Below are 15,405 nucleotides of genomic sequence, written 5' to 3' on the forward strand. Positions count from 1 at the left end.
AAATGAAAAATTTCCCTTGAGGAATCAAAATGAAAACCACTCATTCTCTCTCCATCTCTCCTTCTCTCTCCCCTCTTTCCTCCCCATCTCTCCATCTCTTTCTCATCCCCATTACAATTAGAACTTCCTGTATGCCAGCAGTGTACTTCTAACCCGAACCTGTGCAGATTCAGGGGATGTTTTAATGAACCTGTCTGTGAGGACTGGTTTGACTGGTATTTGAGTAGAAAGCACTTGATTGAATTTGATTTGAGGCCTTGGCTAGTGATCTGGGAAGGAGATGACCATAGAGATGCTGATTAGGAACTCCTGCCGTGCTCCCTCGGTGTCAGTTCATCTGTCACTTTGCAGAAAGGCAGGAATCACTGTCATCCATGCATTTTCCTTCCATTTGCAATCGGGAGACCATTCCACCGCCTGCCTGCAGGCGCCGCCCAAGTGAGCCTCCGGGAGTTTAAATGGACTGTATTTTTGACTAAAGTCAAAGCTGTACTTCAGAACTGAACTGAGATGAGATCTGAAAATCTTACTCTGTTCTCTCCTTCGTCCTGCCCACCCCCACCCCCACCCCTTTTAAGGAAAGTACCTCGTTCCACTGCAGGCAGCTGCATGGTACAGAGTATTACACCACATCTGTGACCCTCCACACCTGTGTGTGGAAGTGACAGGTGGACAGGGGTGTTCATACTGTCGACAGAACAAATCCAAAGAAGTTGTTCTTCTGTTCTGCTTTAGGCCACCATACATTAGGTCGCCTGCTTATCCCAGCCAGTCTGGGGCTGGCGGACGCCCCCTGTTTTCTTCCCAGCACCCCAACTATGGCAACTCTCAGGCTCCCATGATGCACCAGCCTGACCAGTACGGGTAGGTAGCAACAGACCCTGACTCGCTGGGGCCCTGGGCGATTTTAAACTGTTAATGAACGCGCCATCTGGCTGCAGAAGTAACACCCAAAACAAAGTGAAAGACCTCGAAGGAAATCCATCTCAGAGGGGTTGTCTTTTTGTTTCTTTCTGTTTGTTTTGTTCTGTTTTCATCACCAGCGCTGTGCTGGTTGGGTAGCAACCTGCATGCTGTCCCTGATCTGTCTGCATGGCTATCGGCATGGCTTCTTCCCTCATGCCTGAGACGAATCTACATTTTCTCTGTGGAAAAGTAATGAGATGACCTGCTCTAGTGTCATTCCCCCACTGTTGTCATGTGTTGTCAGGTACTTGTGTTGTGTTATCATGACGGTGTTACTGTCACTGTCACTCACCAACCTGCTCCTGCACACCATCAATTCCAGGTGCAGTGGCCACCTTTGGCCAGAGATTCCCTGGGAAAATACAACCAGATAATCCTAAACAGAATTTTCTCTCAGAACACGGTGTGGCCGTATTATCAATTACAACAAAGGAATTACAGACAGCAACAAAAAGGGTCTCTTTCCTACTAGAAAAGTAATATCAGGCTACACTATCTTAGGTTAGGGAATGCTTTTAAAGTATGTTATTACTGAGTGACTTACAAAGCAAAAATTATGATCGACATTTTTTGTATAGTAATGTAAGATTATCCTACATAGATTGAATATGTGCACTAGATAGTTTCTATAGAAACATACCACATTTTTGGTTAAAGTAGGAAACGGTCAGCTAGCTTTGTTTAAGGACTAAATTCGTGCAATATGCTTTCACTAGTTATGAGCGGGCGATGGAGAGCTTTTTAATAGTCTTTATATTCAGGATACATTTATTTCGACAGTGAGAGCAAATGGTAAGTTTGCAATTGAGAGTTCTAAATCCTGTCAACATGGTCCTAAATGTGGACCAACAAATAGAAAATCCTATAAACATGATCCTAAAAATGCAGTAACAGGTAGAGGACTGGGTGAACACACATTTTGGGGAAATTGTCTTTTCCTCTTTTCCTTCCTTGTGGCACCTTCAAGGTCACTGCTTGAGCCCGTGGGAAGGTGGCCATGGGGAGAGAAGAGCATTTGCATCAGCTGCTAATCCACAGGATCTGTCCTTCCCACCTCGGGAGTCCTATCTGGCCCCACGCAGCTCGCTCGCCTGTGCCTTGCCAAGCCACATTAAGCAGCTGTGTAAAATGAATTTAAATGGCATGCATCAGAGTGCAGTCTCCTCCACTGGGGCAGAAAATCAATGTTAGCTAACCAGCACGCGGAGCTCGGGTCTGCGCTCCAGCCAGCAGCGTCGGAGAGCGTCCTAGAACACAGCACCGCCTCCTCATTTGAAACCAGGGAAAGGGAGATGTCGGGTTTCCGCGTGGGTCTGCTAGAGGCTTGGCACAGGCGCGGCTCCGCAGCCCCGCCCCGTTAGCTCTGAATTTTGTATTTCATGTCTACGGTATTCTTTCCACAGAAGAAAGACACCGTGTTTTATTTCTATTTTAAATCATCCTTCCTTTGCACTTTGCAATAAACAAAACCTGTTGTGCTTTTTTTTTGTAAGCAGAGCTTGGCTGTGAGAAAACGTGTGGTGCGTATTTGAGAGCTGCGGGTTCAGGAGTTTGGTTTTCACACGCTTTTGCGTTACCTAACAGCTCATTGCAGCAAACTCCTGTTTGTGCTTTTGTCTTTGTTTCCGCATTGACAGCTGTCAGGTTCAAGTTCAGCGGGCAGTTTGAAGAGCCAGTTCTCATGTATCAGTCTCTCTCTGGGAGAGGAAGCAGGGTTCCCAGTTCCTTATGGCGACTCTTTCTCAAGTCAGAATCCCCAGGGGCTGGAGCCAGGAGAGAGGCTGAGAAAGGACTGGATGGCGAAGGCGCACAGTGAGGGAGTGGCAGTGAGGAGAGGGGCGCTCCTGTAAGATGAGGGTGTGGCGGGTGTGTGGGGCCGGGGAGAGAACACTCGGGGAGCTGTTCCTTCTTTAAAAGGCAGTGCCAGGTACGACACGTGCCACGTGGAGTAAGTCGAGGATTCTGTAGATGAGTTGTTTATTATGTTTCCCCTTTTGAGCAAAGAAATCCCTCATTTTGATTATGAGAGGATTCGCAGTAGAATGTGGTGAATCGCACTGTTCAGGTACTAAAGAAGCTGAGTAATAGTATTCAGTATTTGAAATTAACAATTCATATCTGTTCAGGACTCCCCCCCACCCCCCACACACACACACTGATAGACTTTTTACTCTGAAAATGCAGTTTTAAAGCTTTTCTAGTTAATGTAATCTCTTGAAGTAACGAGAAACAGTGTCGCACAGCCTGGCCGCAGCGTTGTTCTTGCTTTGAAAGTGAGCTGTGTCTGGCTGCCTTTGACTGGGACCCTCCTTTCTCGGGCGGGGTGCCTGGAAGAACTTTTTCTTTTCGGCTTTCAGGCCTTTTCTGCAACATTTTTACCCAATTTTAAATCGTGTTTTTGCTTAAACTGAGTAACTTTGTTGTTCAAGGCCACATTTCGTTCAGGAAATCTATAGAATTTTAGGAGGTGTTTTACGTTAGAAATGACTGTATTTATATATTTCCCAACACGATAGCCCTGGACATTCTTTTTAGAGGGTTTTACAAAATGTTGCTGTGGCAGAATCCATGAGCTGGAGAGCCCAGGCCCACATTCTTTGCTTCCAGCCAACAGACTGGTCCATTCAAGGTGCAGGAAGGCTGCACCTGGTTAGCCCAGCCCTCAAGCATCGCTCAGGGGAGCTCACCGCCGGGGCTGCCGAGCCCCTCGGGGTTCCAGGCCCACCTGCTCCTGTCCCTGAGGTGCACCCCGTGAAGCCGTCCTTGTCGGGTGGGATGAGGGGACGTCTTAGTTATCAGTTACCAAAATTCAAGGCCAGAGGCTTTTGCATTCTCCTCGCACCCTGAGCCTCTGCTTCATGGGCTGTTTGTTCTGGTTGCTGAGAGGGGTCAGTCCTTACTTTAGGGACGACTCGCACGTTCCCTGCGTGGAGGTGAAGGAAGTGCTGGATCTTGGAATCTGACAGCAGGTGCCGCTGTGGCAGAGCTGAGAACAGGGGACCTGTGAGAAGCCTGCATGAAGGAGTTAACGAAAAGGGCGAGATGTTCCCGTAGTCACAGCTTCTGGGAACCCCAGGGGGCATATGCAGCTTCCTCCATGCCTGGTGGCGTTAGGTCAGCAGGTACAGGGGCAAGAACGGAGACAGCCAGCGTGAAAGCTTCAGACACAGAGAGGCTGTGGGCACCGCCACCTTACAGAGGCCTGTGGGCACCATCCCTTACAGAGGCCTATGAGCTCCACCCCTTACAGAGGCCCTGTGGGCACCGCCACCTTACAGAGGCCTGTGGCAAAGGGGCCAGGAGATGTTCTGCTCAGAGTGACCGCCCATCGTTCGCTAGAGACGGATGTGGAGAACATGCTGGAGGGTACACTGCCGTCCCCTGGACGGTCTTTGTCAGGGAGCTGTTAAATAGCATTCCCTTCGCCCATGCTCAAAGGGGAAAAGGAAACTTAAATGTACAGTCTATTACCAAAGGGCCGGGGGTTACTAATTCACAGCTGGAAAACGACTAATGGCTGTGGCTTTGTTGCTGGCATCGCACCCATCAGTTTCCATCAGGGAACAGGCTGTCTGGAGAGGAGGTCACGTTCACAGCCAGGGAGGATCTTAGAGAAAGACTCGAAGTGCTGGAGGGCATTCCCGCAAGGCGGCGAAGAGGAACAAGAGGACCCCACTTTCCAGGCTGGCGTTTCCATCGTCTCCCGGCGTTGCCGCTGGGAGCTCAGAAGCGCCGTGCCCGAGCCAGACTTGTGGTCTCCAAGCCTGTCAGCAGTCCGTGACGCCCGCGACCCAGCCTCTGTGCATGCCGCCACCCAGGGGACACGGTGGTGCCCACTTGTCATTCATCACCCAGTCCTGTCACCTCCCGATCTCACATAGCTCTTCCCTGTCCCACGCCTGGGTCCCCAGCACCATCCTCTCCTACCTAGACTGTCAGAGCCACACAACCCGTCAGCCCTACATCCCTTCTTCCCATCCAGCGTCCTCCCATCCAGTCAGAGAGCAAACAATGCCTTTGAAATGCACATTCCTTCTAGTCTCTTAGGGTGCAGACCAAACCTTACAGAACCCCAGCCTTGCATGATGTGGCCCTCCCTGCCCTCTGCTCTCATGTCTTATAGTCCCTCCCCACCACCACCACCACCTATGGGCTCCCCTCGGGCCCCTGGGTGGATCCCTCAGATCTCATGGAGGGGAGGACGCATGCCTTCCTCAGGGAGCTTCCCCAGCACCTGCAAGGCCCTTCCCCACAGCCAGGGCCCTTGGCGCTCACTGCTCCTGGTAGCTCCTGTGCTTGTTTGTTTGGGTGACTACTGTGCCCCTTGCCCTCCCTCCCGCCGCTGTCCTAAACACCCATCTTGAACAAATGATGGGGACTATCAGCTCGATAGGAGGTGTTGCTGATGGATCTAGTTATTCCCAGCACGTCTCCCTGAGGGAAGGGTGTAATAGTGTTTTAAATAGCACGGGCTGTGTATTTTCACAGGACTCGACAGTCGGGAATCACGGGCATCCTGTTCTTGGTCTTTGGTTTGGTGACAGGAAGCACTGTGCCTCGGGATGGATTCCTCGCCAGCACTGGTGGCGGAGGTGACCCGATTGCTTTGCCACCGGAGCCCCGAGTGCCTTTGTTCACAGAGTGCTGATGGGTCAGCCGCACGGAGAGTGGGCCGCTGGGGCAGCTTCTCTGTCTGACTGTAGTTTTAGAGACTTAGGGAGTGGTTTTCCCTTTTCAGATATTCGATTAAAAATAACCAACTGAAGGTGCCCAAGTACCACTTAGGAAGAGGCACGGTGTGGCGTGATGGAAAGTCTGTTTGGCCAGTGGAGCGGACTCAGGGGAACATGGCTTGTGTTGATAGAAGATGTGAGGCGGGGCCTGTGTGATGTGCGTGGACAGTCGGCTGTCTCCACGAACACGCGGCTGGAGTGGACTTTCCACATTGCACCTCCCTGGTCTGGTGGCCCTTAGGTTTGAGTGAAGGAGGGCCCCATGTCAGTGTTTGCCTGGCTCATTCCTCTCCTGCTCCAGAGCTCACACTGCATCGCGAGGGACAGTCGCATGGCCAGCATCGGATGTCAGTGGTCACGCTTCTCTGACTGACCAGGCGCTGCTCGCTGTTCATTTGGAACAACCCTCCAGTCATGGATATGCTAAAACGCTTCGGAGTGAGACCGCTCTCCGTGTGTCTTTGCCTCTGGATTTAAATAAAGTGGCTTCACTCCTGTAGTGTTTGTCTCCAAAGCACTTCTGTCTGTCCCTGCTCTCCTCCAAGGGGCTTTGTCAGAATCTGGTCACTTCCAGGAGAGTCCACTTCCCTGTGTCACCGCTGGGGAGCACTGGTGATGCCTAGATGATGTGGCCTGCACACTTCCTTGGATGCACCACAATCATGTGCAGCCTGTTTAGTTTACATGTTATTGTAAGTGACTTAAAAACAAGATATTTAGCCTGGCTGGTTTGGCTCAGTGGTAGAGCGTCGGCCTGTGGAATGAAGGGTCCTGGGTTAGATCCCAGTCAAGGGCACATGCCTGGTTTGTGGGCTCCATCCCCAGTAGGGGCCTGCAGGAGGCAGCCGATTAATGATTCTCATCATTGATGTTTCTATCTCTCTCTCCCTCTCCCTTCCTCTCTGAAATCAATAAAAATATATTTTTAAAAAACAAACAAGATATTTAGATGGGTTTCACTTAATGTTTTTAGCTGCCAGATTCAAGCTCTAGTGGGAAGCAATATTCCGCCTTCCGAGTGGACGCTGGCAACGGTCTCTTTAAAACGTGTTTGCCTCTGGCTTTTCCCCAAACCAGGCCTTTGTTGGCAGATGAACGTTTGATGTTTGAGAACTCTCCAAAGGGACTGAGGGAGAACCTATAAAGATTACTCGTGCGCGTGGGCTAGGAGCAGGACCAGGAGCGCTTCCAGGAAGTGCACCTGCAGCCCCCTGCCTCATCACTCGTTACAGTAACCTGGTTTTGTCATGGGACGACAGATGTTCAACCCTCGCATCTCATCCCATCCGAAAGCCGATTTAAACGCACTTGTGGCTCTTCTGCAGGTCTGCGTGTTCAGATGACAACCCCCCACGCCACACGTGGACGTGGACAGGTGGGGGGGTGCCTGGCTGTGTGGACACCTGGCCGCCGTGAGCGCAGGCCCGTGGTCAGCACCTGTGTTTTGTGAGCACCGCCCAGCGGTCATTTCCACAGCTCGCAGCCCAGTACCCGCTTCGCAGCATAATCACCACAAAACGTCATTTTTCACCGTTTAACAAACTCCCTCCCGGGCATTTGGGCATTCGCTGCAGGTTAGGATCCGTGGCATCAGGGCAGCAGCAATTGGGACAAAACCTGTCTGTTCCTATCGGGCCCTGGAAACAGCCCAGTGGTTCCCGAGCCCAGAGGCCAGGGTTAGGGTTTGACAGAGTGTTTCCCTCGTCTCAGCTTGTATTTTTGCCTGGTTCGGTTTGCTTTGCCTGCTCCTGTTTCCTTTGCAAAGAGAAAGTGTCTGGTGAGTGCCTTCTTCGCCGTCACTCCGTTTGGACATCCGGACGTTGCCGAGGACTGAGGGGTGGTGAGCGCTGTCCCTGGAGGGGGCCGACTTCTGAGGCTGCTGGGTCCTAGTGATGGTGGCCAGCCCCACCACGTAAGAAAGCTTGTTGTGGCCACAGAGATTCTGCGTGAGTCCCTCCGCCGTGAGCTGGAGAGCTCGGCCTGGTCACCGAGGCCGCCACCTTGTCTCCTGCACAAAACACATCTCAGTTTCCCAGCTCGACGGGATGCCTTGCAAGCTCTTGTGTAGCGGTACGCCATCCTGCTTGTTCAGAATCACCAAGAGTCTCGGCAGTAATTTCCAAAGCCACAGTAAGGAGGACTCCATCCGCGGGGACGAAAGACTGGCTCTCCCCCCAGCGAGACAGGCGGCCAGGTGCCCTGCGTTCCTGGGGAGACGCACTTCCTTCTGCTGCTTCTGTGCCCGGACACCCGGAGGCTGCGGCACACAGGACAGACTCCTTCCCGGGAGCAGCGTCCACAGGCTGTTGATTATCTCCACCACCTCCCACGGTGGCCACCCCGCCAAAGGGTGCCTCTAGGAGGCCCAGAGAAGAGCGCCATTCTGATGTAGCTTTCTCCAACCACAGATGAGTCCGATAGACAAATAGAAAGTTCTCCAGGAGGCCGCCGTGTGGCATTGCACTTGTCTCATAAGTGTTAGCAGTGTCAGAGGCCTTGGGAGACAGTGTGGACCACCCCCCTAGCAGCAGGCGTGGGGAGGTCTCCTTCTACCACTTACTAGCTGTGTGTCTTTAGGCAAGTTTTTTAATGTCTCTGATCCCTTCTGTGTATGTGAGCATAATTCCACCCACCCTCCTCCGGGAATTTAAAAAATTAACTGTGTAAAGTGCCTAGAAAACACGTTATGCATATTTGCATGTACTTCACACAGTATTCATGTTAAAGTCATTGTCAGTCCCTCCGTGCTTATATGTAGAAGCTGAGGTCCAGAGCCGACGCGATTTGTTCCCAGATCCTGGGAACCATGGAAGTCTCCTCGTGACAGAGTCACGACCCATGGCTTTTAACCAGACTCTTAAAAACTTCCGGCCTCCAGCAACTGGCATCCAACACAGACATTTACATCTTTAATTTTTTGTTATTTTAAAAGTATTTTTTAAAACCTCTGTAATATCTACATTCATCATCTTGTGTTTGAAAAAGGGCAGTGCAGACTGAAAATAGCTATACTAAGAGAATAGTACATTGTTTTTCATTAATGACTTATATTCATCTTTTAAAGGATATCTTTAAAACATTTTTATTATTATATATTAAGAGCCAGTAAACCATGGTTTAATAGAGGTGGAGGGGGTAGAAATCATAATTCATTTGGAACAGACAGGCAAAGCGGATTTTTCCTTTCCCGTTAGCTTTACTTCTAAGAGTAAATATTAATGGCCAAACTTTTTTAGGAATTTTTTAAAGGTACCGTATAAAGAAAAGCTTGACTACAATGTGGAGTCTTTTAAAGATTTTGCCACATTGCCATCATCTTCTTTGCAGTAATTTTCCTGGGAGAATTAAACCATCTTGCTGCTAAAACCCTCCTCTCCCTCACCACCCCCCTCCCCCCAATTAACTGCAGTGAATGAAGTGACATTCGCCTCCTTTGACCAAACAGTACCCCTTTGCACTTTGCAGGAGTGAAGAGGTTTGTCTCTCAGAGTGTAGACACAAAACTAACCAAACTAAGTCACCAAAAGATAAGTTCATAAATCCACGGCCGTGGGGAGGGTAGCCTCAGGACTGGAGCCTGGGAGGGACACTGACAGCCAGTCTGGCCTCCTGCCGCTGGAACCCTGAGGGGCGAGGGAGTCTGCCGCTCATGTGGGCTCTGATAGAGGAGCCTGGTGTGTCTTTAACAGCCCCGAATGTCAGCATGTCAAACAAGAGGGTAGAAGGGATTTTGGAAGTGCTCGCTCTCGTAGTCAGTAGATCAGAAGATTTAGGTCAAGGGATTTCTTTTTAAATAACCCTCCCACCCCGCTTATCTGTTTTGCATTTCTTGACTTCTGGTTTTTGATGGGAGGATATTAAGTAATGTTCATAAAGAGTCAGCTCTTTTAAAATGGTGGTTAATTTTGCTTGCTTTTGTAATTCCTGTTATTATTTCATATTCCCTCTTTCTTGCTTATATAATCCCTATATATAAATCTCGACAAACTTAAAAATGTAGAATTTATTTGTAAAGTTTATATGATTTGGAATTTTAGGTAGTGCATTAAATAACTACTTAGCAATAGAGTTCAGCCTCTCTCTCTCCAGAAAATACATGATTTTAAGCAAACATGAACCATACTAGCCCGCCCCTTGCATAGATGCATCCCGAGAAATGGCCACCGGGGCAAGCGCTGCCGGTGCGAGGTCAGTGTACAGATGCATGTGCTTTCTCTTCTCACAGGCAAGGCAGCTTCCCGGGCATGAACCAGAGCGGACTCATGGCTTCCAGCTCTCCCTACAGCCAGCCCATGAACAACAGCTCGGGGCTGATGAACACGCAGGCGCCGCCCTACAGCATGACGCCCAACATGGTGAACAGCTCCACAGGTAACCTTGCCGCCGGCCGAGGCCGCCCTCCCCTCTCCTAGGCCCGCCCGGGGGCTGCACCTCGCCGGCTCCAGCCTCCATCTTCCTGTGAAGTGGGGAAAACACTGCTTTCTGCTTCTTGGGAACCTGCTCAGTCTCCTTAACCGTTTTAAGACTTGAGGATTACATTTCATATAACTTATGTGGACATAGTTCAGTGCCATTCTTGGGGGGGGGGGGGCATTCTGGGAGTATCGGGCGGCCCACACAGTGTCTGTTTCTCACTTGATGGCCGTGGAGGCAAATGTGAACGTCCTGCTTCAGAGGAAACAACTGAGGGCAGAGTGTGGTCCCTTTACCCTTTGGGGAAACTCACCTTCAATGTCTACATGGGAGAGTGCTCTTTGCAGATTGTGGAGAAATTAGATACTTTGCTAAAGAACTGTTTTAAGTTTTCAGTATGTTTACATCTTTCAACCCACTTTATGACCTCATCGGCTTTCTTACCAAATCCCACCTGATTAGTGCAGTAAGCAGATTTCGAAAATAGCAAGAATGCCCAAACCTGGGCAGATATCCCTGTTCTCAGATCCTCAGGCCCTGAGCCACCTCTGCAAGCCTCCTGCTCACCCAGGAGCCGAGTGCTGGGCTCGCGCTGAGAAAACGCCATGTAGCTCACCTGACCTGTTGCTTCTCCGACCTGCGGGGAGCGAGAGCCGCCCTGTGGGTGGGAGCCTCCGGGAGCGAATGAGGCTGGAGTGGCGGTCAAGTGGCGGTCAGGGCCCTGCTCCCCGGTGTGTGAGGAGAGCGCTGTGGAGCCAGAGGTGGTGCCCCAGGACCACTTCCATGCCTCTGCCTGCGCTGCCTTCCCACCGCTCCTCTCTGACCCTTCCCACCGCTCCTCTCTGACGGCGCCCAGCGCTGTTGCTTCTCTGGCAGGCGAACGTAGCGCTGGGCTCACATCCTGCCCTCCTGCCGGAGCCAGTCCTGGGGTCTAGGGCCGGATGGGTACAGTCTTCTTCTGATTGCTCCCCTTTGAAAGGTTCGGAATAGGAAGCAGTAGGAACTGCTGGTGAAAATGAAAGTTTTTACATAAACAGAAGAGGCCTTCCTGGGGTGAGGGAGGCCAGGCCGCCTTCATCCCTGAGGTGGTGTTTTCACATCTGCAGTGACAAGGGCAAAGCTCTGAACAGCCTGTTAGCTAGAAGCTTCCCCACTGTCCCAGGTAATAAGGACTCTGGGTTGTGGCATTATGGGTTTTGTCTGGCTTGCTGAAATAAAATTACCTCAGAGCATTGAATCTACACAATAAATTCTCACCTACTATTAGCAATACTCATTTTTCCCTTTTTCTTTGGACTCCAGGGCCACAAAAATAACCAACAACAAACAGATGGCACCGTGCCCTGCCTGAGAAGATTTATGTATTCCTAAGGAATAACCAATTTCACGGAGATTCACAGAGAGGGGTTTTTACACTATTCAGATAATTCAGTTATTTGTTATTTCATACATAGGTAATCTGTTCTGTGAAAGGCCATTTATCCTCACAGGCTTTCATACGGACTAGTAGTATATATTTTTTTATTGCATTGTGCATTTTGAAATATTGAATTTTTAATAATTTAAACATTCATCAAAATTTTTTACACATTTATGTGATTTTATTTCAGCTTTATTAAGTCAAATGCTACCTGATAGAAAGTAATAATGCCACACATAAGAGGAATAGTGACGATTCAGCGTTTGCTGGCATGTGGTGAGGGCCCACGCATGTCTGCAGGACTGTGGGGCTGGCTCCGGGGGAGTGGACGGCAGGCCCAGGGCAGTGAGCTCCTGCAGAGCATTAGGTCTGAAGGTGCTCACTCAGCTTTTCTAGAGATTGGCCAGGCAGGGGCAATGGGCAGGGGCAGTGGGTATGGGTGATGGGCTGATTTCCTGGGAGAGTGATGCTGGCTCACATGCTGGGTTTGCTCAGGTTGATGGTCCCGTGGGCCGGCTCGGGTGGGAGAGGGCTGTGGTGGACATGGTGGGTCCTGCTGTCTCCTGTTTGGCCCACGTGGAGGTGCTTCAGCATAGGGGGGCCTCAGGGGGCACCCAGGCCATGCTGAGCTAGATAGAGGAGTGTGCTTTCCTCGTACACTGTGTGTGTTGTGTCAACAGTGTTCTTTATATAGCTGCCACATATAAACACAGTCACAAATATTACAGGTGTGTGCACGTGCGTTTCTGGCCCTATTTTGCCATCCTCTGGGAATGGTCTGCAGCCTCGGAAGGAGACTGAGAAGCAAGTGGGAGAGGAGGCATGAGCGTTGAAATCCCCTTTTGCTCACACGATGTGCTCTCTGTGTCCTTTTGAATATATCAAGTCCAGGGTGAGACAGCTGCCTTGGTGCCTTGGCCCGCACTGACTCTCAGAGTCATTCTGGCTCTTCTTTCTCTGGTGAAGCCAGAGGGGAGCGCGTGCGGTGTCTGCAGACTCTGCATCTGCACCGGGTCCTCTGCTGCCCTTTCGTGTCTGAGCTTCACCTGCTGGGTTGGGGGAGGGAGGGGTGGGGCGCAGGGCCTGATTTAACACGTCCCTATGGCGGTGGTCTCTCCCTTCTGGGAAAGGGGAAGAAATGGTGCCCTGGACCCCTTTGCCCTGGGAGAGTGGGGCTTTGTGCACGATTCCCTGAGAATTCTGCTAAGAAGGCAAAATAAGCATTTCAACAAAAGGATGGGGAAAGCCACCGTAAAGAAAGACCTGGTGGTCCCTTTGGAAGGATAAAATTTACATTGTAAGGCAGGAGCACTAAACAGAGCTATTACTCTACGTCCTTATGTGTCTCTCAAAATAATAAAGCAATGCAATCTTTGACAGTTTTCATATTTGTATATCCCAAATGCCCATTTTAAAATATATAATATTTTATCTATTTTAAATGAAGAAGTTTGGAGAATTTCAAGTCAATATATATGCTTCTATTCATCTAAGTCTGATTTTTAAATCAGTGTAACTTATTATCATTAACTGTCATAATACATAATGACCTAGTTCCTTACGCTTCCACATTGCTTTTGTGTACATTGACACATTTAATGCATGAAGAACATCATGTGTTACAAATGCTGACAAAACTGTGGTAGCCATTGGAGAAGCCGCGTGTCCGTGACTTGGCCACTTTCTCTGGAATTGTGTGCTGCCGCTCCTTGGAGCCCACTCTGTGAATAGCCTACGAGGACGGGTGGACTTGCATAAATAAGCCCCTCTCTCCACACTCGTCCTGCTTCCCCCCTTCTATTTCTCAATGTACAGATTTACCAGTTCCTATCTTGCTAGACCCCAGAGGTAAAACCGCCCGAAGCAGCAAGGCGGACTTCGTGTAATATCTCTCAGCTGCTGTTTTGAGGTTTCACACATTCACAAAAATAACAGCATTTTTAGCTGATCCCAATAGATTTTTCTCTGCAGCTGCATCACTTGAAAAAGCTTTTTGTTCCAGTTCTTAAAGTCTAAGTATTGAAAGTAATTTGAAAAAGAAAAAAGAAAAACATCCCAATTATGATTTGTGTGTGTGATGATGACTTCAAGGGCTGACGGGGCTGCACATGGGCTGTGAAAAGCCGGCAATGGGAGCGGGAGCGGCGCGCCCATGGAGCGCCCCCGTGGGAGCTGGCGGCACGTGGCAGGGTGGGCTGTTTTGGCAGGACCTCTGGTCCCAACCTGCAGTGATGCTAACGATATTAGCAAATCAGCTCCACAGAGCTTGCCAGCTAATTCGCCAGAGCCCTGCTCTCCTCTCTCTGCTGTAATTAAAACTAATTATTTTCTAAAACATAGTAATACACGAATATGTGCAGTAATCGTTTTGTAGTGGGCAATCTGTGGCGCTTTTCTGAAGCTCCCTTTCTCTTTGTGTTGTTTGGCACATCGTGCTCCGCGTGCACACCCGCTCGCAGGATGGAAAGTGGGTCCTGTCCAGAAAACCTCAGGATTAACTCGCTTTGAAATAGGAATGTTTTCTGGTCTCAGCTCGCTTATAAGGCTCACAATGCTCTCCCTCTTCCTTCTCCGCCTCCACCTCTCCTCTCCGACTCCTCGCACGTGTCTGGTGTCGCACCTGCAGCCCGTGCTGTGCAGATGGTCTCACAGTGGGGTCCTGCAGGAGCTCAGCTGTCACTCCCGGGTACCTACACTCATTCCCACTGTGGCCTCACTCTTCCTTCAAAAAGAAACTATTTTCACTTGAAAATGTCTATTCGTATTTGCAATAAATGTGTATAAGTCAGTTGTTCTTTGGTAACCCTTTCATTCTAAAGCGTAGATGAATTTGATTAAATTTCTGAGCCGAGGAAGAGAGGAGTTTTGCCTGGGATCATCAGGTTGACCAGGAGCTGCGTGGGTGTTTGCCCTGGGTGTCTGAGCTCTGCCCAGGACTGAAAGATGTGCGCAGTGCACCAGGCCGGAAGGAAACCAGCCCGTGCCAAATAACTAGATTCTTTCCTTCAAAACTTACTTTTGATCATTGTCTTTGAAGTCATCTGTTACAATTGTGTTCCATTATTATAGACTAGGCCACATGCAATAGATAAATAAGCTTTTCGAATGAAACACTATAATATGTCAGATGACTTTGCAGACTTATAGATTCTGTGAATTTAGGAAATGAAGGAAGCACTAAATCCTCTAGTCACCAGGTAAAAAATATACACAACCAGCATTTGCTTTCCACACCTGATGAGCAAGTTAAAGACTGGGCTTATGGAATAATATTGCTAGAAGTTGACTTTCAGTGGTTTGGATCTTGAGTAAATGATTGCTTCTTTTTTTTTTTAAATAAAGGATTGCCAGAATGTCATGCTATGTCGACTTCAGAAATTAGTTTGCTCTGAGTTACGATTTCCTTTTCCTTTCCTTCCTTCAAGGGACATTCCGGTGCCCCGTGCATCGCTCAGTAACTTGTGTTAGCGGGCGCTCCATCTGAGGATTCATATGTATAATCCTAAACTCTTTCTCCTGTTTTCGATTAGCATCTATGGGTCTTGCAGATATGATGTCTCCTGGTGAATCCAAGCTGCCCCTGCCTCTCAAAGCCGACGGGAAGGAAGAAGGCACTCCGCAGCCCGAGAGCAAGGCGAAGGTACTTCCTCTCTGCACGGGTGGGCTGCCTGCTAACGCTGCACGTCCTTGCGTCGCTGGTGCTGGCCCACGCTGCTTCCCGTCTGGTCTTCTCTCTGCATGCCTTCACTTGTGCACATGTCTGTAGCCTTTCTTCCCCCACCCCGTCATGGCGTGGATCTGAAAGTTACTAGTTCTTACGGCATTAACTCACGGCTGTGGGAGGGGGTGGCGGGACAGGACCCCTAAGAGAAG

General features: G+C 49.7%; 1 protein-coding gene across 1 annotated transcript in view; it reads left to right on the forward strand.

Annotated features, from left to right (window-relative positions):
- Positions 1-15,405, forward strand: part of ARID1B (AT-rich interaction domain 1B) — a 305,167-nt gene that overhangs the window by 259,916 nt on the left and 29,846 nt on the right. Inside the window, 3 exon segments of the mRNA XM_023758177.1 lie at positions 736-864; positions 9,925-10,070; positions 15,063-15,172. Coding sequence (XP_023613945.1) covers positions 736-864; positions 9,925-10,070; positions 15,063-15,172 — 385 coding nt within the window.

Source organism: Myotis lucifugus, unplaced genomic scaffold (genome assembly GCF_000147115.1).
Source record: "Myotis lucifugus unplaced genomic scaffold, Myoluc2.0 scaffold_125, whole genome shotgun sequence".
Lineage (NCBI taxonomy): Eukaryota > Metazoa > Chordata > Mammalia > Chiroptera > Vespertilionidae > Myotis > Myotis lucifugus.